The 23,898-nt window shown below is 43.9% G+C and overlaps 1 protein-coding gene across 1 annotated transcript in view; it reads right to left on the bottom strand.

Annotated features, from left to right (window-relative positions):
- DYNC2H1 (dynein cytoplasmic 2 heavy chain 1) overlaps positions 1-23,898 on the bottom strand; it is a 1,078,189-nt gene that overhangs the window by 17,960 nt on the left and 1,036,331 nt on the right. The window contains 2 exon segments of the mRNA XM_030202388.1: positions 310-391; positions 14,869-14,978. Of these exon segments, the coding sequence (XP_030058248.1) occupies positions 310-391; positions 14,869-14,978 (192 nt within the window).

Raw genomic sequence — 23,898 nt, 5'->3', positions numbered from 1 at the left:
AGTGCAATTTACTATGTTATCCTGTCCCACAGCTAGCAACAGAAAGATATGCTTAATTATACAACATCCTTTGTTGCTGCAGAACCAATCTTCTGTTGACTGTTTGATTTTGCAGAACTTTCTGCGAGACTGTACCTGTGGCAGTAGCAGATTATGTGCAGTTATGCACATTTCTTTCTGTCTGCCAGCCATACTAAACAGGAACCTAAGTATTACTGACGTCAAGAAAACTCAGGGATCGCTCTATAGTATTGTTCCACTTCCTGCACTGGTATATGTACATTTTTGGAAATCACAAATATGCATTACCTTTACTTGGAGCTTAGCTTCATGTATTCGACCCTTCCAAGATGCTACAAATTTAAGGTTATCCATTGAACAGCTCATTACTCTGGAAGAAAATTAAAAGAAACAAAAGTACTTTAGTTTTACACTACAACCGCAGTTTGCTACCTTTATATATTTATAATATTGAGAATCCATATAAATCCAGCTGTTGATGTTTCTAGACATTCTGAACACACTTCTAATTTTTAACATCCTTTAACATTCTCAACACTAACAAATAGACTTCCCGTTTTATTTCACTTCCAGATAAAACGGATCTTAAAGAAACCGGTCAATATTCAGCCAATGGTGGTCAATGTCTTTTTTTTAAACACTGTCGTGGGCTGAACTAGAACCTGATATTCAATACCAACGTTAAATATTCGGGCTCTGGACGTATCTTGAAGGAACCGGGCAGTGGGCTGAATTTCAGGTTTTCTTTTAAATGCCTTATTCCTCTTGAATCCCCCCCACCTGTGAGCACTGGCACACTCCCAACAAGAGCTTACCCTCTCCCACCCCTTAAGAGCATTGGTCCGCTTCTGAACACTCACCAAGAGCACTGGCTCCCTCCTGACCCCTCTGACAACAGCTTACCCCTCCTGAATACCTCTAAGAGCACTGCCTCCCCCCCCCAAGGAGATCAAGTACATGGCTTCATTCTAATTAACTGGATTTATCACTATTTTTACAAATTAGACTCATCTCATAAGAAGTTATTTCCAGTCGTTGCTCCTCCTTTATGGAATTCTCTTTCCTGATGAACTGAGGCTTGAACAACACTTTATGCTCTTATGTAAACTATTTACAACTTGGTTATTCAAAAAGTATGCATTATGATTTTACTAGTAAAAAAGGCCCGTTTCTGTAAGAAATGAAAAGGGCACTAGCAAGGTTTTCCTTTGAGTGTGTATGTTTGACAGAGTGTGTTTGACAGTGATTGTGTGTGTGTGTGTGAGAGAGAGAGAGAGAGAGAGAGAGAGAGTGAATGTGCGAGTGTGTGTGACAGAGTGTGTGTGTGTGTGTGTGAGACTGTGTGAGAGAGAGACTGTGTGTGTGTGTGTGAGTGAGAGAGATAGACTGTGACAGAGTGTGTGTGTGTGTGAGACTGTATGAGAGAGAGAGACTGTGTGTGTGTGTGAGTGAGAGAGAGATAGACTGTGGCAGTGTGGGTGTGTGGGCCGACTTAGTGTGTGGGAGAGAGAAAGAAAGACAGAATGTCGATTGATTGTGTGTGTGTGTCACAGACAGAGAGACACAGCGAGGCTGTGTGAGAGAGAGAGAGAGAGAGTGATTCACTGTGTGAGATACCGACAGAGAGAGTGTGTGTGTGTGTGTCAGAGAATGTGTCTGTGAGACAGAGAGAGGGTGGGGTGCGGGGTAGGCGATTTTCGAGGGGAGGGGTGACGTGCACAGAGGGGGATCGGCGGGGCCACTCAGGGGTGGGGAGGGTAGCAGCATGGGCGTAGGCATCGCAAGGAAGTTTGTGTGCATCTATGACAGACATTGTGTGTGTGTGTGTGCGATAGAGGGGTAGGGACGGGCGTGGCGATTTTGGAGGGGGGTGGGTCGACATGCACGGAGGGGATCGGCGGGGCCAGACTCAGAGGGGGGGAGTGTGAGAGATGGAGTGTGTGTGTGTTAAACACCGTAGCAATGTGTGTGTGTGAGAGAGAGAGAGAGAGAAAGAGAGAGAGAGAGAGAGTGTGTGTGTGTGGGCCGACTTAGTGTTTGGGAGAGAGAAAGACATAATGTCAATTGATTGTGTGAGTGTGTGTGTGTGTCACAGTCAGAGAGACACAGCGAGGCTGTGAGAGAGAGAGAGTGATTCACTGTGTATGTGAGATACCAAAGAAGTGTGTGTGTGTCAGAGAATGTGTCTGAGAGACAGAGAGAGGGTAGGGTGCGTGGTAGGCAATTTTTGAGGAGGGGGGGCAACGTGCACACAGGGGGATCGGCGGGGTCAGTAAGGGGTGGGGAGGGTAGCAGCATGGGTGGAGGCATCGCCAGGAAGTTTGTGCACGTCTGTGGCTGATATTGTGTGTGTGTGAGTCAGAGGGGTAGGAAGAGGAGTGGCGATTTTGGAGGGGGGTGGGTCAACATGCACAGAGGGGGATCGGCAGGGCCAGACTCGGAGGGGGGAGGGTAGCGGCATGGGTGGAGGCATCGCCAGGAAGTTTGTGCGCATCTGTGACAGACATTGTGTGTGTGTGAGACAGAGGGGTAGGGGCGGGAGTGGCAATTTTGGAGGGGGCGGGTCGACATGCACGGAGGGGGATCGGTGGGGCCAGACTCGGAGGGGGGGAGGGTAGTGGCATGGGTGGAGACATCGCAAGGAAGTGTGTGTGCGTGTGTGACAGACATTGTGTGTGTGTGTGAGACTGAGAGAGGGTTTTCAACAGGGGCGGGCAGTGTCTCGGGGGTGGGTGAAGACAGTTTTTGAAAGTCAGGGAACATGCATTAAAGTTAGTGAGCGTCACCTCCCTCCTTACCGGTACTCCGTAACTGAGCGCGGTGTCTTGCACACCGGTAACTATGGAGGGAGTGTTTCGTGTCAGGCAGTGTGGAGCTGTTTCTGTTTTTTTTTTTTTGCTGACGCTGGTATCTGTGGAGGGAGGTTGTGGTCCACGTCAGTAGTGTTTTGGGAGGGTGGCAGCCTCGAGCCTTTTTGGTTAGCTGTCAAATATGCACGTGCCAGTTTGTGGTTTGGGGGGGGGTTGGATCAGCTGTGAATGGGTTTGGTTTTCATTGGTTGCTCGCCATAATGGGTCCAGTGACGTCAGCGAGAGCTACGGAGCCTAGCAGACCAATTCCAAAGGAGCCACGGTCCCAGGCAGTAAGATTAGAACATTGGAGGTGAGAATTATTATATAGGATAATTTTAATACTCTGTTATATAGTAGCAATATTTTATTGGTCTTTTTGATTATAGTGCTTGCTGTAAACCATCTGGAGAAAAAAATTATATATTAATATTACCTACCCTCCCCCTTAACAAGCGCTTACCCCATCCTGAATACCACCTCCATAACAAGAGTTTACTGCCCCGAAACCTCCAACAAGAGCTTAACCCCACCTAAAAGCACTAGTCCCCTCCTGAGTCTCTCCTACCTGCTTAACCCCTTTGGTATATTGGGCCCAAAGGATCTAGTTACTAAACTGCCATAAAATGGCATGTTATAACACCACTTTACTGAAAGTAAACTGTTAATAGATTCTCTAAGAAGGCAATTGCAGACAGGGTGCCTCCATTATAGACTATTAACATAACCCAATAGTGGCATACCTAACATTTAGGACAAAGGCGCTCTTTTTTTGTGGGACTTTTCTTTCCACTTAAGTGTAACTTAAGTGTAAGGTGAAGTCGGAGGTGGTCCGACCAAGGTATATCTTCCCAGCTGTGATCTCTCCTATGGTGAAGTTGCAAATCTGCTGGGAGTTGTAGGCTAGTATGTTCAGAGTGTGACCTTTTATGTGGGTTTTGGTCATTGGGGGACATAGGAATTTCCATGGTCGCAGAAATTCCAGACACTCTCTAGTGTCTTCTGTTGCTGTGTCATCTAGGTGTAGGTTAATGTCTCCAATGAGAAGCATGTTTACACAGGAAATACAGACATTTCAGATGAAGTCCATGAAGTACTGCCGGGGCTCCCTCCACGTTCAAGGCGGCCTGTAAAATATAACACAACACAATTGGCCTGGGAGCAATTCATTGCTTAGCTTGAGGGCAGTTATTTCTAACTGTGAGGTTATAAATTCTGACATGGTTTCCATCCTGAAGGATTTATAAATCACTGCGACCCCTCCGCCTCTTTTTTTTTTTTTTGCTTCTTGTCCAGTGGATGATCTTATATACTGGTGGGCAAAGTACATTGATAATAGGGTCCTCTCTGGAATGAAGCCATGTTTCTATAATGAATACCAGACAAAGTCCGTCCTCTACAATCCAGTCCTTGACAATCTCTGTTTTGTTGATGGTGTGGATCTTGCATTGACATAGCCAATGAGAATAGGTAAATAGTTTTCTGTGTCTGTGGTTTTGGGTGAGATTTTTATCAGCTGCCATTGGTCTCAAGCTTTGGTTTTGTGGTGGTTACTTTTATTTCCCTTATGCCCCGGTTCGCTTGCGGGTGGACATCATGGGTGGCTGTAAGACTATCTCTGGCATATTTTGCAGCATATTCCAGGGTGGAACTTGGGCGGTGGTTCAGACTGTTTAGGACGGCAATCAGTTGTTCGTTTGTCAATATTATGGTTAATGTGCTGGTGGTGGCATAGCACAGTTACAGAGTTAGTAGCACCGATCTTAGCAATCCTTCAGTAGGCATGATTTCATTTCAGAGTAGAAGAGTGAGGACTCACTACAGTTGATGGTTCAGCTGGGACTGCGCCTCTGTATATCTCTGGGTGACAAAGGTAGCTTCTGGAGTTGTAGTGTGTGAGGTCTCACTTGGAAACAGCTAGCTGATTTCAGCTACTCACGACCATGGATTCACAGCACTTTCTGGTCTCCCTTTCTCTTTATCTGCTCCTCACGGTGGTGATCTCTGGTTCCCGGTGTGGAATTAGGTTGGGCAGTGCAGGTCTGTAGCAGGCAGTCTCCTCGGATGGTTGAGGGCGCTGGTTGTAGCTCTCTAGCTCGGCTTGCTTAAGAGAAGCAGCTAAAGTCAATCACTGTATATGGGTGATGGATTCTTTGTAGGAAGTCGGTAGTTGGTCTTCTGTTCACTGATTCAGTGGTGTTCGACCTGTTGAGTTCTGCTTGGGTAGCCCGCGATTCCAATTGCAGACCTGGGGCCTCTACGGTATGGCTTTGTGTATCCTGTGGTCAGGAGTTCTTTCTGTGATTAGCACCAGGAATCCAGAGCTCCAGCTCCCAGCAGGTTCCAGTACATTTCTGCTGTGTCTTTCACATAGTGAAATAAGCTTCCAAAATAGCACTAGGATCAGTTAGAATCTTAAGGGGTTGATATTTAGCTTGGTTTAAACCAAGTGGACAGATACTGAGTACAGAATAGGTGGGGCTTGAGTAGGTACTCAATTCTGATTGGCTGCAACCAGAAGTGGGCATGGCCACCCGTCAAAAATATGTCAATTAGGTTTGACAAAAAGGAATATACTACTAACATGGCCCGGCATTGAATATCTGGGTTTAATTCAACCTGTGGCTATGAACGGCTTTAAAACTGCTGACCACCGTGGGCTGAATATAGTAAATGAATGTCAAAAATGGCACCTATTTTATCAAGGCAACATATGTGTCTGTGTGTTCATTAAATAGGCTTCCAGATTCAGCCTCTATAGCATGCTGATGCATAAAATTTATACCTGCTTCAAAAAAGGAGTAAATTAACGTGTATTTTATAAAACACAAGTGTACATCACAACTCTGTATTCACGCCACCCAGTGATCACTCTTGTACCCACTACCCACTAAAGAAATCCAAGAATACTTTCATGCAGATCATGAAAAGGAGGTAAATACTTTCTATGCATTTACTTTTTACATGTGTACATGTTAAAATTTTTTTATAAAATTCCTTTTCCCTGTGTAAAACAAGCTTGCTTCTACTTTTATGCAGTAGTTCTGATAAAATGGTATGAATCTTCCAACAGTTTTTGTTCATAATCCATTTAGTGTTTTCATTTTAAAAAAGTATCCACTATAAAATTTGCTTATATATCAAAATTATCTAGTATATTAGATTTATCGAAGGATAGCTGTCAAACTGCTGTTTTGGGATTAGAGTTGTTAGGCTCATTTGGTTTCTAGTACAGGCGTTCAATGTGCCAATTAGTTTTACGAGTGCAAATGAAGAATCCATGTAGAGGTAAATTTCCAATTGATCGGTGTCTGAACTCATCCCATTCTGGCCAACAGACACACTTTGGCAGCTCTGTCTAAATGATAGTGTGATATACTTCTTCCTGTTTTGAATAGTCTGAGGTAAATGACTGTTACACCAATTCCAGTCAGCCACCACCTGAACTCATTGTATTTCTGGCTGACAGCCACATCCTGACACCTCTGCCTAATTGATGTCATTATTGAAAGAGAATTTCAATAGCATTGAGAGAATGAGCACCAAAGCTACTGTTTGACAGTTCCATAGCGCTATGGACTCCTGACAGTTATACAATTTGGTCAGAAAAACTGTTTCAGAAGTGGAGCTACTGAGGTGTACATGATGAACAGTGTGATGCAGCAGCTTAAAAAAGCTCCTGTTTCCAGTAACTCATAAATCTAGTTCCATCTGCTATTCTGCAGACCCAAGTACAATGTCGTCTCTTGAAAAAATTCCAAAAGGTTGATTCATAATGTGACCTGAAGGGGCTTATGAGAATTTACCTTCCCCCCCCACCCCCAGATTCTATATATGTTGCTTTGAGTTGCGCACACAAAGTTGGCCATGCAGTCTTTTTGTGCGTGCAACTTAATTTAATTTATTTATTTGGATTTTGAACACCTTTTTCAGTATTAGCTGAAGGTGAGTAACATTCAGGTACATTGCTCACACACTAAGTTTGTACCTAAGGAAATGAAATAATTAAATAATGAATCAACCAGTGTTGATAATTGAGCAATGACAAGCAATTATCGGCACTAATTGGCAATAATTAGAATTTACATGTGCATTTCTTTAGGCATATTCTGTCGAATTGGGTATCCTGCTCGAGGCAGTAGTATGATGTGAATGTGTGGACTGAAGATCACGTCGCAGCCTTGCAAATTTCTTCAATGGAGGATGAGCTCAAGTGGGCTACTGTTGCAGCCATGGCTCTGACGTTATGAGCCGTAACATGACCCTCTAGGCCCAGCCCAGCCTGGGCATAAGTGAAGGAAATGCAATCTGCCAGCCAAATTGAAATGGTGTGTTTCACGATGGCAACCCCCATCCTGTTGGGATCAAAAGAAACAAAAAGCTGGGCAGACTGTCTGTGGGGTCTTGTCCACTCCATGTAATAGGCCAATGCTCTCTTGCAACCAAGATGTGCATGCTGCTTTCGCCAGGATGGGCATGAGGTCGGGGAAAGAATGTTGGCAAGACAACTGACTGGTTCAGATTGAACTCTGACACCACCTTCGGCAGGAACTTAGGGTGCATACGGAGGACTACTTTATTGTGATGAAACTTAGTGTAAGGTGCATCAGTTCACTGACCCTAAGAGGTGAAGTAACAGCCACCAAGAAAACGACCTTCCAGGTCAAGTACTTCAGATGGCAGGAATTCAGTGACTCAAAAGTAGCTTTCATCAGCTGGACGAGGACGACGTTGAGATCCCATGCCAATTGGAAATGGTGCGTTTTCCGATGGTGACTCCCCTCCTGTTGGGATCAAAATAAACAAACAACTGGGTGGACTGTCTGAAGGGCTTCGTCCGCTCCACGTAAAAGACCAATGCTCTCTTGCAGTCCAAGGTGTGCAAGCTGCTTTCGCCAGGGTGGGCATGGGGACGGGGAAAAAATGTTGGCACGACAATCGACTGGTTCAGATGGAACTCAGACACCACCTTCGGCAGGAACTTAGGGTGTGTGCGGAGGACTACTCTGTTGTGATGAAACTTAGTATAAGGTGCATCCACTACTAAGGCCTAAAGCTCACTGACCCTATCAGCTGAAGTAACAGCCACCAAGAAAACGACCTTCCAGGTCAAGTACTGCAGATAGCAGGAATTCAGTGGCTCAAAAGGAGCTTTCATCAGCTGGGTGAGAATGCTGTTGAGATCCCATGACATTGTTGGAGATTTGATAGGGGGTTTTGACAAAAGCAAACCTCTCATGAAGCAAACAACTAAAGTCTGTCCAGAGATGGGCTTACCTTCTACATGTTGATGATAAGCAATAATTGCACTAAGGTGAACCCTTACGGAGTTGGTCTTGAGACTAGACTGATAAATGTAGAAGGCATTCAAGCAGGGTCAGTGTAGGGGCAAGTAACGGGACCTAGGGCCTTGCTCTCACATCAGATGGCAAACCTCCTCCATCTAAAAGAATAGCACCTCTTAGTGGAATTTTTCCTGGAAGCCAGCAAGACCTGGGATACACCCTCCGAAAACTCAAGGAACTGAATTCTAGACTCTCAATGTCCAAGTTGTGAGAGCCAGACTGAAGGTTGGGATGTAGAAACGACTCCTTGTTCTGTGTGATGAGAGTCAGAAAACACTCCAATCTCCATGGTTCTTTGGAGGATAATGCCACTTTTGAGAATATTGGAGCCTGCTTGTCCTCAGAGAATATAATTTACGATTTGTTTTACAGAGCAGTGTTGCACCTGAGATTTGGAGGGTGTTTATGAAACAGCTAGGGCTGCAAAGTGAGGAAGCTGTAATAGTGAAACAGATGGCCTCCATTGGGCTCAGAGAATTTGTTGATATGCTATTTATTTTTTGATAACGTGAAGTTTTGTTGGCAAATTGCACTGCAGCATGGATGTTGATGAGTATTAGAACATGGATAATTAAGCACAGCTCTGTATGTCTGCTTTTATAAAAAAAGAGAAAAGAAACAAGCAAATAAATTGGAGTTAAAAATACTAATAAATGGAAGATTTTGCCAATGAAAGAAATTTAGGTCATAAAACAGACACAGTTTTTAAGTCTTGTATTATTTATTAGGAATTATTTCCTACCTTTTTGAAGGAATTCACTCAAGGCGGTATACAGTAAGAATAAATCAAACATAAGCAATAGACAACTACAACAGTAAAAATATTCAAATAACAACCCAAAGTATGGCATAGTATACTACTTCCAATGTCAACCCTTTAGATAGGCAAGAGAGGATTTAGAAAATAATGAAGTGTTTAAGAAGGCCCTATGTATTGTCAAGACATTGAGGATTTCTGTTGCATCAGTGAAAATTCTTCCTCTGAAGAACTGGAAATGTACACTGGTGCAGCTGACCAACTCTGAACAACCTCTGCGTTTCAGTGTTGATATGTTTTTTTTCAGGCAGACCATGGGTCTCGAGTATAATAACGTGGAGGGGCATTTTCGAACGAAACGTCTAAATCAGAATTTGGACATTTTACAAAGACGTCCAAATTCTGAACAGGAAAGAAGGTCATTTTCGAAAAAGATGGACATCTATCTTTTGTGATTTGGACGTCCATTTTTTTTAGTCCATTTTCGAACAAAAGACGTCCAAATGCAAGACATCCAAAACAGAGAGGAGTGGCTTAATGGTTAGTGCAGCGGACTTTGATCCTGGCAACATGGGTTCAATTCCCACTGCTGTTGCTTGTGACTTCGGGCAAGTCAAATGCACAAGGGGCATTTTTGGATATGACATCTAAGTCTGAATTTTTACAAAAAAAACATCCAAAATCAGAGCAGGAAAGGCCATTTTCTAAAAAAAAAAAGTCTTATCTTTTCCTTTTGAAAATGCTGTTTGGAAAAATGTTTTGTGAATTGGATGTTTTATTTTTTGGTCCATTTTCAAACAAATACATCCAAATGCAAAACGTACAAAATCCACAATAAAGTGAAACCATTCACATGTTCTAAGTGTGGTAAAAGCTTTGGTTGTAATGTAAATCTCAAAGTGCATCAGAAAGTCCACATGGGAGAGAAACCATTTGCATGTATAGAGTCTGGTAAAAGCTTTAGACAGAAGGTAAACCTCACAATGCACCAGAGAATCCACACAGGAGTGAAACAATTTACATGTCCTGAGTGAGGTAAAAGCTTTGGTTGGAAGGAAAGCCTCACATGGCACCAGTGAATCCACAGAGATGAAACCATTTACATGCACTAAGGTGGTAAAAGCTTCCGTTGCATTGTGACACGTAATTATGGAATGTATACTCTTGCTATGAAGTATGGAAAATAGCACTCTGGTATTTAGATATATGCAATGAGACCTCCTTTTCATCTATAGATCTGAATTCAAAGCCCAAATCTAATGATAGACAATAGACACAAGGCTCAGATGTTATAAAAAAAAAAAAAAATAGAAAGCTTGGCATCAGGTAGAATAGTGGAAAAGTGACATCCCAGGAAAGCAATAGGGCATCCTTGGGGCCACTGAAATGGACTTTATAAAATGCTCCTAGGTGCACATCTCACCATTGCTCCCTTACCTTGTCTGCTGAGCCCCCAAAAACCCACTACCCCCAACTGTACACCACTACCATAGCCCTTACAGGTGAAGGGAGCACCAATATGTGGGTACAGTAGGTTTCTGGTGGGTTTTGGAGGGCTCACAGCTTCCTCCACAAGTGTAACAAGTAGGGGGAGGTAGAAGCCTGGGTCCACCTGTCTGCAGTGCACTGCACCACTACTAGAAATTCCAGGGACCTGCATGCTATTCTAATTGAACTGAGTATAACATCTGAGGCTGGCAAGTAATATTTTTAATCATATTTTGGGGGGTGAGGGGGGGATAGTGACCACTGGGAGAGTAAGGGGAGGTGATCCCCGAGTCCCTCCAGTAGTCACCTTGTCATTTGGGGCACCTCTTGTGTGAAGTAGAGGAGTAGCCTAGTGGTTAGTACAGCAGACTTTGATCCTGGGGAAGTGGGTTCAATTCCCACTGCAGCTATTCACTATAAAACAGGTCTAGCTCAAAACGTCTTAAGTTTTAGTCTTGGACGTCTTTGTTTTGTTCCATTATTGCTGAAAGACATCCATGTCTTAGGAACGTCAAGTCCCGCCTTGAACATACCCCTGGCACGCCCCCTTGAGATTTGGACGTCCTTCTGACGGACTTCTGAGAAAGACGTTCAAAAAGAGGTTTTGATAATACTGATTTGGATGTTTCTGTGAGATAAACATCCAAATGCTGACTTATGTCACTTTTTGGATGTCTTATCTCTTTTGAAAATGAGCCTGATAGTAAATTATAGCAGATAAAAATCTGTACAGTCCATCCAACCTGCCCAACAAGGTGGCCAGAACCGCACTCACCACTCTGTGCAGTATGGCTGGATTGCCTCTGCCCTCGACATCAACAATGTTGAACCTGTAGCATTCCACCATACGAATAAGTGCTCCATCCACTCTATGAACTTCTACATGAGCTGCTCTTCAAAGGCTGCCATCAACAAAGGCAGGGCATCACAGAAGGATTGGCCACATCCTCCTGAGTCACATGAGGGTATATCAGGGCAGGGTCTTGAGTCATTGAAGGCTGTTGCACCGTCTTTGATAGTATGACATATAAGCACAGTCCTCATGCTGAAGATACCCCAACTACACTGGTGACCTTGGTGCCATGCTTCAATGGGGAGTGATGCCAAAATGTCTCAGCCTCCACCCAGTGTTCTGAATCACGCTCCCCCCATCACTGATAAAGATAACGTTGAATCCTTCCTCTTCTTTAAACAGGAATCAGACAATGACTGCTCCTGGTGTTCTTTACCAATACTTGATGTCAAAGGTGATTGAGGTACTCTCAATGTTGATGTATATCTCAATGTCTGATGCAGCTCCTACTACTTACTACTACTTAACATTTCTAGAGCGCTACTAGGGTTATGCAGCACTGTACAATTTAAGAAAGAGAGACAGTCCCTGCTCAAAGAGCTTACAATCTAATAGACAAGTGAACCCTTGGAAACTGATATTTCTAATGCAAATGTCATTGGACCAGTGCTATCACCAAAAAGCCTTTCTCTCTCTTTGTCTCTACCATGAATTCCTCTCTTTGACATCTATGAACAGAGAATGCAATAAGAGGGATCGTGGTGGGGTCCCAGGCACTGAAGACACCATGAGTGGATATCCATAACGGATATGCTCCTGTTGCACCGGGAATACCTTTTGAAGCTGCAGGGTGTCTTCTTTTAGCACAAAACAAACAGAAGCAACAACAGCAAAGGTGACAAAAAGTCCCAGAAGCAAGCGGTGTGGTGCAGAAATTTTATTGGTGGGCAACAAAGACTCACCGTGTTTTGGTCTCGGAGGTGAAGGCTTTTTTAAATGATTAGCAGTGTGGGATTCAAAAGCTGAAAGAAACCCTACAAGAAAGAAAAGCCATGTAGTGGGAGGCAGGATTTTGCACATTTGATACACAATTTGGATGATTTGGTTTGTGTGCAGTATTAGTTTAGTTTTTTTTCAAGTCAATCCCAATATCCTTTTTATCCTTTGAGAAAGTGTTGGTACAGACTCCTGAAGCAGCCCTTGCGGCTGAAACACGGCTCCTGTTGAGTCTTTGTTACCCACCAATAAAATTTCTGCACCACACCACTTGCTTCTGGGACTTTTTTGTCACCATTGCTGTTGTTGCTTCTATCTTCTTTCAGGACATTTTGTATGGAAAAATAGCCAAAAAATCAAATGACTTGATGGTGACAAAAATACCCCAGACAGGAGCTCAGGGCTGAAAGTGGCCCATACTAAGCTGGCACAAATAAAGAAATACAAGTTAAAATTCACTGAAAAATCGAAGAAATTCTCAGGTACTCGCAAATGACCACGAGTCAGTGCAACGACTTAGACAAGAAAGCAGAAATTGTAAAAACAAGTCTAAGGCTCTGAGGTGATCACAATAAAAAACAGATCCGATCAACTCTAAGGAGGTCCTGCAAAACAGCAGCAGGCGGGAACAAGAATGTATATGTGGTGAGACCACCCAAAGGCTTCTAGAAAAGATTGCTGGGGTACTGCTTTCTGTGCCAGGCTCTATTGAGGATGTCATTCATAGATGAGAATTTTACAGTCCTGCTTGTCCTTGAAGAAACTATGTGCACATTTTCACAATTTAGATTTGAGCATTTATACCAGCTTTATGGCAGACATATTTTGATGTTACTTTATTCTATAAAGAAAATTAGGCACATACTTTTCTTTATAAAATAGGTACGCTAGAAAGGCATGAGAGGGGAGACATGATACAGACATTTAAATACCTCCATGGTATAAATGCAAAGACGATGAACCTCTTAACTGAAAGGAAGATCTGAAATGAGAGGTCTCAGGATGAAGGTGAAAGGGGATAGCCTTATTAGAAATAGCATTCTGAGGGGGCCTCCATGATCCGCCAGCTAAACTTGCTTACACACACACAACACAGTTCTGGTGCCCTGAAAACAGCTGTAATCCGACCCTTAATGCTGTTCTGAGTGCAAACCTATCACCAATGCTGGAGCCTGGCTTCTCTCTCAAGCTGCTTGAATGCAAGGTCTACTGGTAACCACTAACCACCACAGGTCTCTTCATGTGATTTATTTTTTATTTTGAAACCTTCTTTTTGGTTTTCACAAGACAGGTGAGGAAGAGGGAGAGGAGGATACAGATCTACTCCTCATCCCAAGAGTCACTCCAGGGAGTGGTGAGGAGGGACCCAGACTCTTCTGTGTATCCTCACGCCTGTGTAAAATCTCTGCCAAACCCTTGATTCTTTTCCTGTTCTTGGAAGCTCTATTGGTCTGCCAGTTCTATTACTGGCCCAGGAGCAATGCCAATCAAGAACCACTGCACTGTACACAGTGGTTGGAGACAGAGAAATACTGTTGAATTGGTGAAGCACAGTGCTCTTGATAAGGCAGAGCTTGCAAATGACTGGACTCTGTCTCCATTTGGGGGTGATGGACACAACACATTGATTCTGGACTGGTCTGGTGAAGATGATAAGGAAAGCTTATTAGTTAGTATGGATGGGCAGTATGATCTTTATCTGCTGTCATTTTCTCTGTTTCTGAGCTTACAACTGGGTTGTATGCACCATTTTGTCCCTGCACATATGGGGTACTTTTGGCTTTCTATATGAATACAATAGGGTTTATATGTAAAAAAAATTCTTTATAACATTACCCTTAACCTCCTCATTCTATTACAGGTCGCCTAAAGTTAGGCAACAAATACATACGTAAATTTAGAATACTAGCACTTACTATAGCCTAACTTTTGGGGCAATTCTATATAAGATCCGAAAGTTAGGTGCCAAATGAGGCATGCTAAGTGCTAATTCTATAATGGTGATATCTGGTGTGCCCAGAATCCGTTGCAGAGTACTAGCATAAGTTGGCATTTACGCGTCAACATTTAGGGCGCCCACTTATATCATCAACTGCAGATGTAAATGTACTTGCCTAAATTTGGCACCTTGATGTGTAACCTAGAGTATTCTGTAAGTTACATGTGCAAATGTGGGATCTGCCAATGCCCCACCCAAATCCTATGTGCACTCCCCCCATGCATTTATGTGCTATGCAAATTGTATGCCTATGTCATAGAATACTGCTGAATGCATGGCTGGCACTTACACATGTAACTGCAACAATCATGTGCGCGTGCTGGTATTGTTTGACTTAAGCACGCATTGGTACTGAACTTAAGGTGACCTGCTATTGAACAAGGGGGTAAATGTTTACTTTTACCCACCTATAGAGAAGTGATTTCATAAAAGTCCATTTCCACACGTAGAGCACTGCTTTTCCCACAGCAATGTATTTGAAAATTACCTACTTAACTGTAATAACACACAGCAACTGATAAATGATAAAATACTATATAAGCTATTACGCTAGCTTCCTATAGCAATCAAATGAGAACCAAAGAAAGATAACAGCAGTTCAAATGGTTCAATTAACATACCTTGCAGTTTCTTGACGCAATGCATTTAGGAATGTATCGGGATGAAAGAGTTCTGAAAGGTCAAGGTTGTCTGACAGAAGTACCTGCTTTTCTGCCTTATCTACCCATGTCTGTATTTTAAAAAAGAAGAAAACAAAGCCATTACATAAGATCTTATTTTCCAGTAATAATTTATATTTAGGCAAATTTGGTATCCATTGCAATTAACAGCATATTAGCAACAACCATATATGGAAGGCTGACTTTTAGAAGCAGTACTACAAGATTACCTCTAGAGCCTGCAGCAGCCATTTTTTGTACATGGAGCCACTAGGGGCAGGAGCAAGTGGGGATGGATACCCCCACTGAACTATGAAGAATGCAGATGGGTGCCCGGGGGGAGGGGGCGGGGTTGGGGGATCTGAATAGGCATGGGGAGGGAACAAAAAAAACTGATGGAGGCACTTTGCTGATATTCAGCCGGGACCTGCATAAAGGCGAGCGCCCAGCAGCTATGCGGTCAGACCCGGCCATTCACTGCTGGTGCCTGGATAAGGCCCGGCCCTGAATATCCAGGTCTAACTTAGAGGCAGATGCAGCAACCAAACGTAAAAAAATCAAAATCGTTAAAGTCCCTAACGATTTTTAAAAAACGAAGAATGCACCAAAAAAAAAAAGTCACACATGCTCAGATCGGTATTCAAACGTACAATGTATCAAAGAATCACAATACACATCGGTAATCGGCCCCTAAATCATGCGCAGAGCAGCCAAGCGTTTTGCTGGCTGCTCTGCGCATGCTGCAAACGTAAAAACAAACAAAAAAAAAGCCACAACACATACACGTGGCTACCCGGTCAGCAAAATCCAAAAACAAAGGATCAGGAGGGGGCAAGGGCGCTCGTCCGAGGCGTCCTGTATGGACGGCCTTGCTCCCCCCCCCCCGGCTGCTCCCCACTTTCCCCCGCTTTCCCACCCACCACGAAAAAGCAAAATGCTAGCTGCCCCGGTCCCCCTCCCTTCCTGTTCTTGTGTTCTGCAGAGCTAACTCCGCCTCCCGTCATTCTTTCGCCCCATGCCCCGCCCCCGCTGCCCCCCCTGAGGTCGACTACGCCGCTCCCCCCCTCCACCGAGACCCCCCTCCCTATTAACGACCCGAGCAGCGCCTCTCACCTCTTTCTGAAGCGCTGCACAGGCAGGAAGATCTATTGTGTTGGTTGTAGAGTCTCCATGACGTCTCTTCTTCCCTGGCCCAGGCCCCGCCTCCTTCTGACGTAGGTACGTCAGAAGGAGGCGGGGCCTGGGCCAGGGAAGAAGAGACGTCATGGAGACTCTACAACCAACACAATAGATCTTCCTGCCCGTGCAGCGCTTCAGAAAGAGGTGAGAGGCGCTGCTCGGGTCGTTAATAGGGAGGGGGGTCTCGGTGGAGGGGGGGAGCGGCGTAGTCGACCTCAGGGGGGGCAGCGGGGGCGGGGCACGGGGCAGAAGAATGACGGGAGGCGGAGTTAGCTCTGCAGAACACAGGAACAGGGAGGGAGGGGGACCGGGGCAGCTAGCATTTTGCTTTTTCGGGGGGGGGGGGGGGGGGGAGCGGCGGAAAGTGGGGAGCAGCGGGGGGGGGGGGGGGGGCAAGGCCGTCCATACAGGACGCTCCTGATGAGCGCCCTTGCCCCCTCCCGATCCTTTTTTTATTTTTTTTATTTGATGTGTTTTCTGACGTCCTTTGGACCAATCACAGCGCTTTTAGCACTGCTAATGCGCTGGGATTGGCTCAAAGTTTGTTTATTTTTTCACTTAATGATTTTTCCTGGCACAGAGCTGTCCTAACGAGAGGTCCAGACCTCTCGTTAGATTTCCTGCCTTTTTCCTGCGTAAAGGCAATCGGAAAAAGTTAGTGCATGTCGTTTCAATGGGGTTTTCACACTAATTGCTCATCTCCATTCCGTTTTCGTTAGCTGCTGGCTTCCTCGGTAAAAGCCCTTTGATGCATGCAACGGATCAAATTTTCCTCGTTGGAGGGTCATTAAAGGCTCATTTAGCTTTAGTGCATCTGCCTCTTATTAGCTAGCAATGGTCAACATTTTAAAATAAGCTGACCGTCACCAGCTAAATATTGACTGAAATGTTTTTTACATATTTATTTTGCCAACATATTAAACTGAATATGGATGTAAATATTTTTTTCTTATGAACCTGTATTGCTTTTTACATTATCATGTTTTAATTTATAAGTCCTAGCTATGTACTTACCTATCCTTCTAGCAACCCTATTCCTACGATCTCTGTGGTGGTTTAGGTAATTAGTGTGAAACAGCAATGGGTGCCAATTAACTAATCCTACATTATGATTTTGCTTACTGTTTGTCAACACTTTTTTTAAACATTGCAGTGCTCCGTATCTGAACATTTGCAAAAGCATCACAAACAATGAGACACGGTGATACACGTTATATCTTTCTTTTATTTATTTTAAACATTTATATTCCATTTTAAATCTAAAGATTACAATAAGAACATACACAAAATTAAAACAATCATCAATCCATACTCTTAGTTACAGTATGCCCATATCTTAAACAAAATTATTTACAAAAGGTTAAGCAATTTTGAAATTTTAGCTAACGCCGATTAGAGTACACTGCACCTCTGCTTTAAATAGACCCACACAAATTTAAAAAACTTTAAAATCATTTCACACTTAGTAGTATACACTATGCTTATACTTTAAACAGAAAAGGCTTGAACAAAATGTTTTAAAATACTTTTTATACTGAAAGGCATTAAGGTGATTATTTTAAAAGTGCTATTGTTTTGGACGTCTGAAAATTGGCATTTAGATGTCCATGTCACATGGATGTCCAATTCACAATTTTACAAAGGCAGAATACGGATGTCTAACACTGCAGTACATCCATATTGCATGAGGGCGTGTTTTGGGTGGGATTAGGGAGGGCCCAAAATATGAACGTCCAACTCTGATCACAGAAGAGGAAGGGACATCCAAGACTAAAAGATGGACGTCCATATTTAAACCTGGTACTTGTCATGTCCAGGTTACAGAAAGGTGCTCTGACTGAGCAGTTCTTCACTGAATGGAAAGGGAAAGGGAATTGGGACTTGATATATCGCCTTTCTGTGGTTTTTGCAACTACATTCAAAGCGGTTTACATATTCAGGTACTTATTTTTGTACCAGGGGCAATGGAGGGTTAAGTGACTTGCCCAGAGTCACAAGGAGCTACAGTGGGAATCAAACTCAGTTCCCCAGGATCAAAGTCCACTTCACTAACCACTAGGCTACTCCGGAGATAAAAGAAGTCACAGTAGGTATTTTCTGTTCCAGGAGCACAATTAAAAAAAAAAAAAAGAAAGCAAACACACACTTATACACACACAAAAATTATAAAAAGCTTCAGTGGCACTGTTGTAAAATACATGTGAGATGGACATCCATGTGTGACGTACTGTCTGGGATATCCACATTCTGAGCTGGACATCCTTTCTAAAATGCCCTTCCATGTGCATTCAGGCCTATGAAAATTAACATAATAACATAGTAAATGATGGCAGATAAAGAACTGTACAGTCCATCCAGTCTGCCCAACAAGACAAACTCATTGTATGTGATACTTTATATGTATACCAGAGTTTGATTTGTCCTTGCCTTTCTCAGGGCACAGACTGTAGAAGTATACCCAGTACTGTTCTGGTACTTGTTATGATTGTGGTCATAACCCCTCTCAAACTTACCTTTTTCCTGGTGGTCAGCTTCTTAGCTGGCGTCTGTTTCCTGTGTCTGTCCTGTCTGAGATGGCTCTGTCTCTCTGTGCTGGCACTTTCACTTTACTACAGCTGTGTGGGTGGACTGAGTTAGCTCTACCTCTCTTTGGGTGTACTGGCTTCAAGTGCTTCACGGTGTTGCACTGGTGAGGGTTGGGCCTCTCTGGGTCAGTGTGCTTTTGCCTAGGTCTAGGGAGTGTGACATCATCAGGGAGGGCCTTGATAAGGAAGTGGTGTTGTTTCCTTCAGAGCCATTGCAACGGTGGTGTTTGCTTTGGGTAGGGTGGTGCAGTGTGCACTTCTGACTTTGTGTCTAGTTTCCCTGCTTGCTTTTGCTAAGGGCCAGGTTAGTGTTAGTGCAGTATGCACTGGTGTCTGTGAGTTTAGCTTTCCTGCTTTTCCCTCTTGGTTTTGGAAGCATTGCTGTGTGTAGGGCTTTGGAAGCTCTGTTGCTGATAGAAGTACTTCAGGGTTTGGTGTTGTTAGGAACACTGCAGAGTTTGCTGTTAGAAGTACTTCTGGTGTTTGTGCTATTGGGAGCATTGCAGTCTTTGCTGTTGGTGTTTGGTGCTTTAGAAGCACTTTTGGCTTATGTGTTAGCTTCCCTGCTTTTTCCTTGTGGCTCCCCTGTCTTCCCTTTTAGTGCTAGGAGCTCTTCTGGTTGCTTGCCAGAGTAGTGCTTAGGAAGCACCTTGTTAGTTTTGTATCTAGCTTGCTACAGCAGTGCTTAGGTAGCTTGTTAGTTTTGTGTTTAGCTTGTTAGTGTAGAGCTCTGCTTGTAGCTTGGTGCTTAGTAGCACCTGTGTTAGCTTTGTGTTTAGTTCCCTGCTCTGTTAGTTTAGGGCTTAGGAAGTCCCTTTTTTGAGCAGGGCTTAGGAGCTCCTGTTTAGTATAGGGCTTAGGAAGTCCTTTTGTCAGTTTACTGTTAGGAACACTCCTGCTGGTTTAGGGCTTGGGAGCACGTAGATCAGTTTAGGTTTAGGAGTACTTCTGTTTCCAGTCCTGGTCCCTGTGTCATCCGGTATCCAGTAAGTCCTGCCGGCTACTCAAACCGAGGAGCTCAACTCCTGGGGGGCTTAGTAGCTAAGTGCAGGTGAAGCTGTGTGCTCCAGTCTGGTGTTCCAGTCCTGTGTCCTCCAGTCCGGGGGATTCCAGTCCAGTGTTCCAGTCCGGGGGGTTCCAGTCCTGTGTCCTCCAGTCCGGGGGATTCCAGTCCATGTGTTCCGGTTCGCTGGGCAGTGCCTGCAGTCCCTGCCGGTTTGCTTGCCCAGTGTTGGTTGGTGGGTTTTGCCTGCTGCTGTCGCTCCTCGGCAGCAGCCCAAGGGCTCACGTTTGCTCCAGAGCCCAGCCCCGCGGGCTCTGAACCTGAGAACCTGACAGTACTAAGTTCTGGAGCTAACGTCAAAGCCCCTTAAAATTTACACTCCAACCCATCCCTATCTATTCAGTCACAATCAGGGCACAGACCATAGAAGTTTGCCCAGCTCCCATTTTGTTGTTACTGGCGTTGCCTCCCAATCTCTGCTAAGATTTCACAAAACCATTCCTTCTAAACAGGATTCCTTTGTATTTATCCCACGCATGTTTGAATTCCATTACCGTTTTCATCTCCACCACCTCCCGCGGGAGGGCATTCCACATATCCACCACCCTCTCCGTGAAAAAATACTTCCTGACATTAGGCCTGAGTCTGCCCCCCTTCAACCTCAATTCATGTCCTCTAGTTCTACCGCCTTCTTGTCTCCGAAAAATGTTCATTTGCGGATTAATACCTTTCAAATATTTGAACGTCTGTATCATGTCACCTGTTTCTCCTTTCCTCTAAGGTATACATGTTCACGTCAGCAAGTCTCTCCTTGTACGATTTGCAACGCAAATCCAATACCATTTTTGTAGCTTTTCTTTGCACCGCTTCCAGTCTTTTTACATCTTTAGCAAGATATGGCCTCCAAAACTGAACACAATACTACAAGTGGGGCCTCACCAATGACTTGTATAGGGGCATCAACACCGCCTTTCTTCTGCTGGTTACGCCCCTCTCTATGCAGCCTAGCATCCTTCTGGCCATGGCCGTCGCCTTGTTTCTTCACTTTCAGATCCTCAGACACCAACACCCCAAGGTCTCTCTCCTGAGTGAGCTTACTAATTTCTCCCCTCCTATTCGGTATCTCTCTTTTGGGTTTCTGCACCCCAAGTGCATCACTCTACACTTCTTGGCATTAAATTTTAACTTTAATAACAAATAGTACTCTTGTTCTATATAAATTACAAAATCTTTATTAGTGAAAACAAATTTATATAGAACAGGAGTACTGTTTGTTATTAATGTTTTAGGTACTTCCTATTATATGTATATCCCCTATTAGGACTAAGATTAAATTTTAACTGCCAAACCATCGATCATTCTTCTAACGTTCGGAGATCCCTTCTCATCGTTTCTACTCCCTCCAGGGTATCCACTCTATTGGCTATTTTTGTGTCATCCGCAAAAAGGCACACCTCTCCTTCCAACACCTCAGCAATATCTCCCACAAATATATTAAACAGAATAGGCACCAGCACCAACCCCTGAGGAACTCCATTGCTCACCTTTCTTTCCTCCGAGCGGATTCCATTTACCACCACCCTCTGCCACCTGTCGGTCAACCAGTTTCTTATCCAGTTCACCACTTTCGGTCCTAAGTTCAACCTTTTCAGCTTATTCACAAGTCTTCTGTGGGGGACCATATCAAAGGCTTTGCTGAAGTCCAAGTAGATTACATCTAGCGCACGTCCCTCATCCAGTTCTTTGGTCACCCAGTCAAAAAAGTCAATAAGATTTGTTTGGCAGGATTTTCCTTTGGTAAAGCCATGTTGCCTTGGGTCCTGTAACCCGTCAGTTTCTAGAAAGTTAACTATCCTTTCTTTCAGCAGTGACTCCATTATTTTTCCTACCATCAATGTGAGACTTACTGGTCTGTAGTTTTCCACTTCTTCTCTGTCTCCACTTTTGTGAAAAGGGACCACATCCGCTCGTCTCCAATCTCGCGGAACCTCTCCCGTCTCTAAAGATCTATTAAATAAATCTTTAAGAGATCCTGCCAGGACCTCTCTGACCTCCTTCAGTATCCTGGGATGTATCCCATCCGGCCCCATAGCTTTGTTCACCTTCAGATTCTCCAGCTGTTTATAAACTCTTTCTTCCGTAAACGGCGCAGCATCCACTCCGTTCCCAGACATTCCCTTGGCAGCCAACCGCGGTCCTTCTCCAGGATTTTCCTCCATGAACACCGAAGAGAAATAATTGTTTAGCATGTTCGCTTTATCTTCATCACTCTCCACATAGCCATTCTCATTATCTTTCAGTCTCGCAATTCCATTCCTATCTCTTCTCCTTTCTCCAATATATCTGAAAAAAGTCTTGTCACCTCTTTTTACATCTTTAGCCATTTTTTCTTCCACTCGCGCTTTCGCAAGCCGTATTTCCCTCTTCGCTTCTTTCAGTTTAATCCGATAATCTTTTTCGTGATCCTCTCGTTGCGTTCTTTTGTATTTCTTGAACAAAGCCTCTTTTGCTCTTATTTTTTCAGCTACTTGTTTGGAGAACCATATAGGTTTCCTGCTTCTCTTGTTTTTGTTTACTTTCCTCACAAAAAGATCAGTTGCCATATTTAGAGCAGCGTTTAGCTTGAACCACTGGTTTTCCACATCTCCTGCGCCTTCCCAAACCAACAGCTCCTTCTTCAGGTATTCCCCCATTTTATCAAAATCAGTATGTCTGAAATCCAGTACTTTGAATTTTGTGCATCCACACTCCGCCTTCGCCCTTATATCAAACCATACGGTGTGATGATCACTATTACATAAGTGGGCAGCCACCCAGATATTGGAAACACTATCCCCATTCGTGAGCACTAGATCCAGCATCGACCCTTCCCTTGGGGTTCCGTCACCATTTGTCTGAGCAAGGCACTTTGACAGGCATCCACAATCTCCCTACTTCTTTCCGATTCCACAGATGGGACGTTCCAATCCACATCAGACAAATTGAAACCTCCCAACAGTAGCACCTCCCCTTTAACACCAATCTTTTGAATATCTTCTATCAGATCCTTGTCTAACTTCTCAGTTTGCGCAGGAGGTCTGTAGATAACACCCGTGTGGATACAGGTTCCGTCCTCTCTTTCCAGGACGCTCTTCCATAGAGTATTAAACCCAAAAATATATATCCACATAACCTCCTTCCTAAGCATGGGTGTAGAGTAGAGCTAGGGTATTTTCCCATAAAACGTACTATACAAAACAATATCCGATTCTAGTGTCATCTCAGGAACAGCAATATAAACCCTCTCAGTACCAGGCATATTGTGAAGTAAAAAAAAAAATCTACAAAAATTCACTTGGGACTTACAGCAAATCTATCATTCATGCACTAACCTACTTAGGAAAAGTAGCACCCTAAATATGCAGTGGGCCCTAGAACATAAGCTACTATATATTCGTCCCAGAGTTGTATTCTCTTTTCTGGAACCTTATCAGCTTCCTTGCACCTACTGTTACTCTTTTTTCCACTATGTATATATTCCCGGAGTTGGTACTCTCCTCTCCAGAACCTGTAAGCCACATTGAGCCTACTGCAATGCGGGAAAATGTGGGATACAAATGTAATAAATAAACAAATAAACAATCACTACACACATTGGACAAACTGAACACGCTAAATTGCTACAGATCATTACAAAAAGAAACTACATGCTAATAGAATCCCCAGCCTTGGTCACACACCCAGAATACAGACAGTTACCAAATAAAAATTAAAAGGAGCCCTTTTACCGGTCGCTCTTCTGGGACTACTGCTGGCCCAACGTAGCCGTTGGTGGTAGTCCTGTTCTGAGCGTGCGCCACTTCTGGGGGAAAAAGAAAACCCCCAGAAATGGCTCGTGTGGTGGTAACCTAGTGGTAATTGGGCATTGCCGTCTGCTGCCTGGTTACCACTGGGTTACTGTGGGAGCCCTTATCGCCACCTCAATGGGTGGAAGAAAGGGCTCCCTGTCGCATGGCAGCTTGGTAAAAGGACTCCTAAGTGATCAAAAACAAACTAGAAATACTGCATATAGAGAAAAAATAAACTCTAGGAAGCCAGACTCTTGCATGCAGTACCATTTATTGGGATTTATTAACCGCCTTTATGAAGAGATTCACCCAATAGAAGTAGTTCACACAGTACTATGCAAAATACAAAGACGGCAGATGTACATTGCAAAAATTGACATTCTAATCACAAAACTGA

The sequence above is a fragment of the Microcaecilia unicolor genome, chromosome 4 (genome assembly GCF_901765095.1).
Source record: "Microcaecilia unicolor chromosome 4, aMicUni1.1, whole genome shotgun sequence".
Classification (NCBI taxonomy): Eukaryota; Metazoa; Chordata; class Amphibia; order Gymnophiona; family Siphonopidae; genus Microcaecilia; species Microcaecilia unicolor.
The sequence above is the reverse complement of the archived record's forward strand: the minus strand, read 5'-3'. Positions and strand labels throughout refer to the sequence as shown.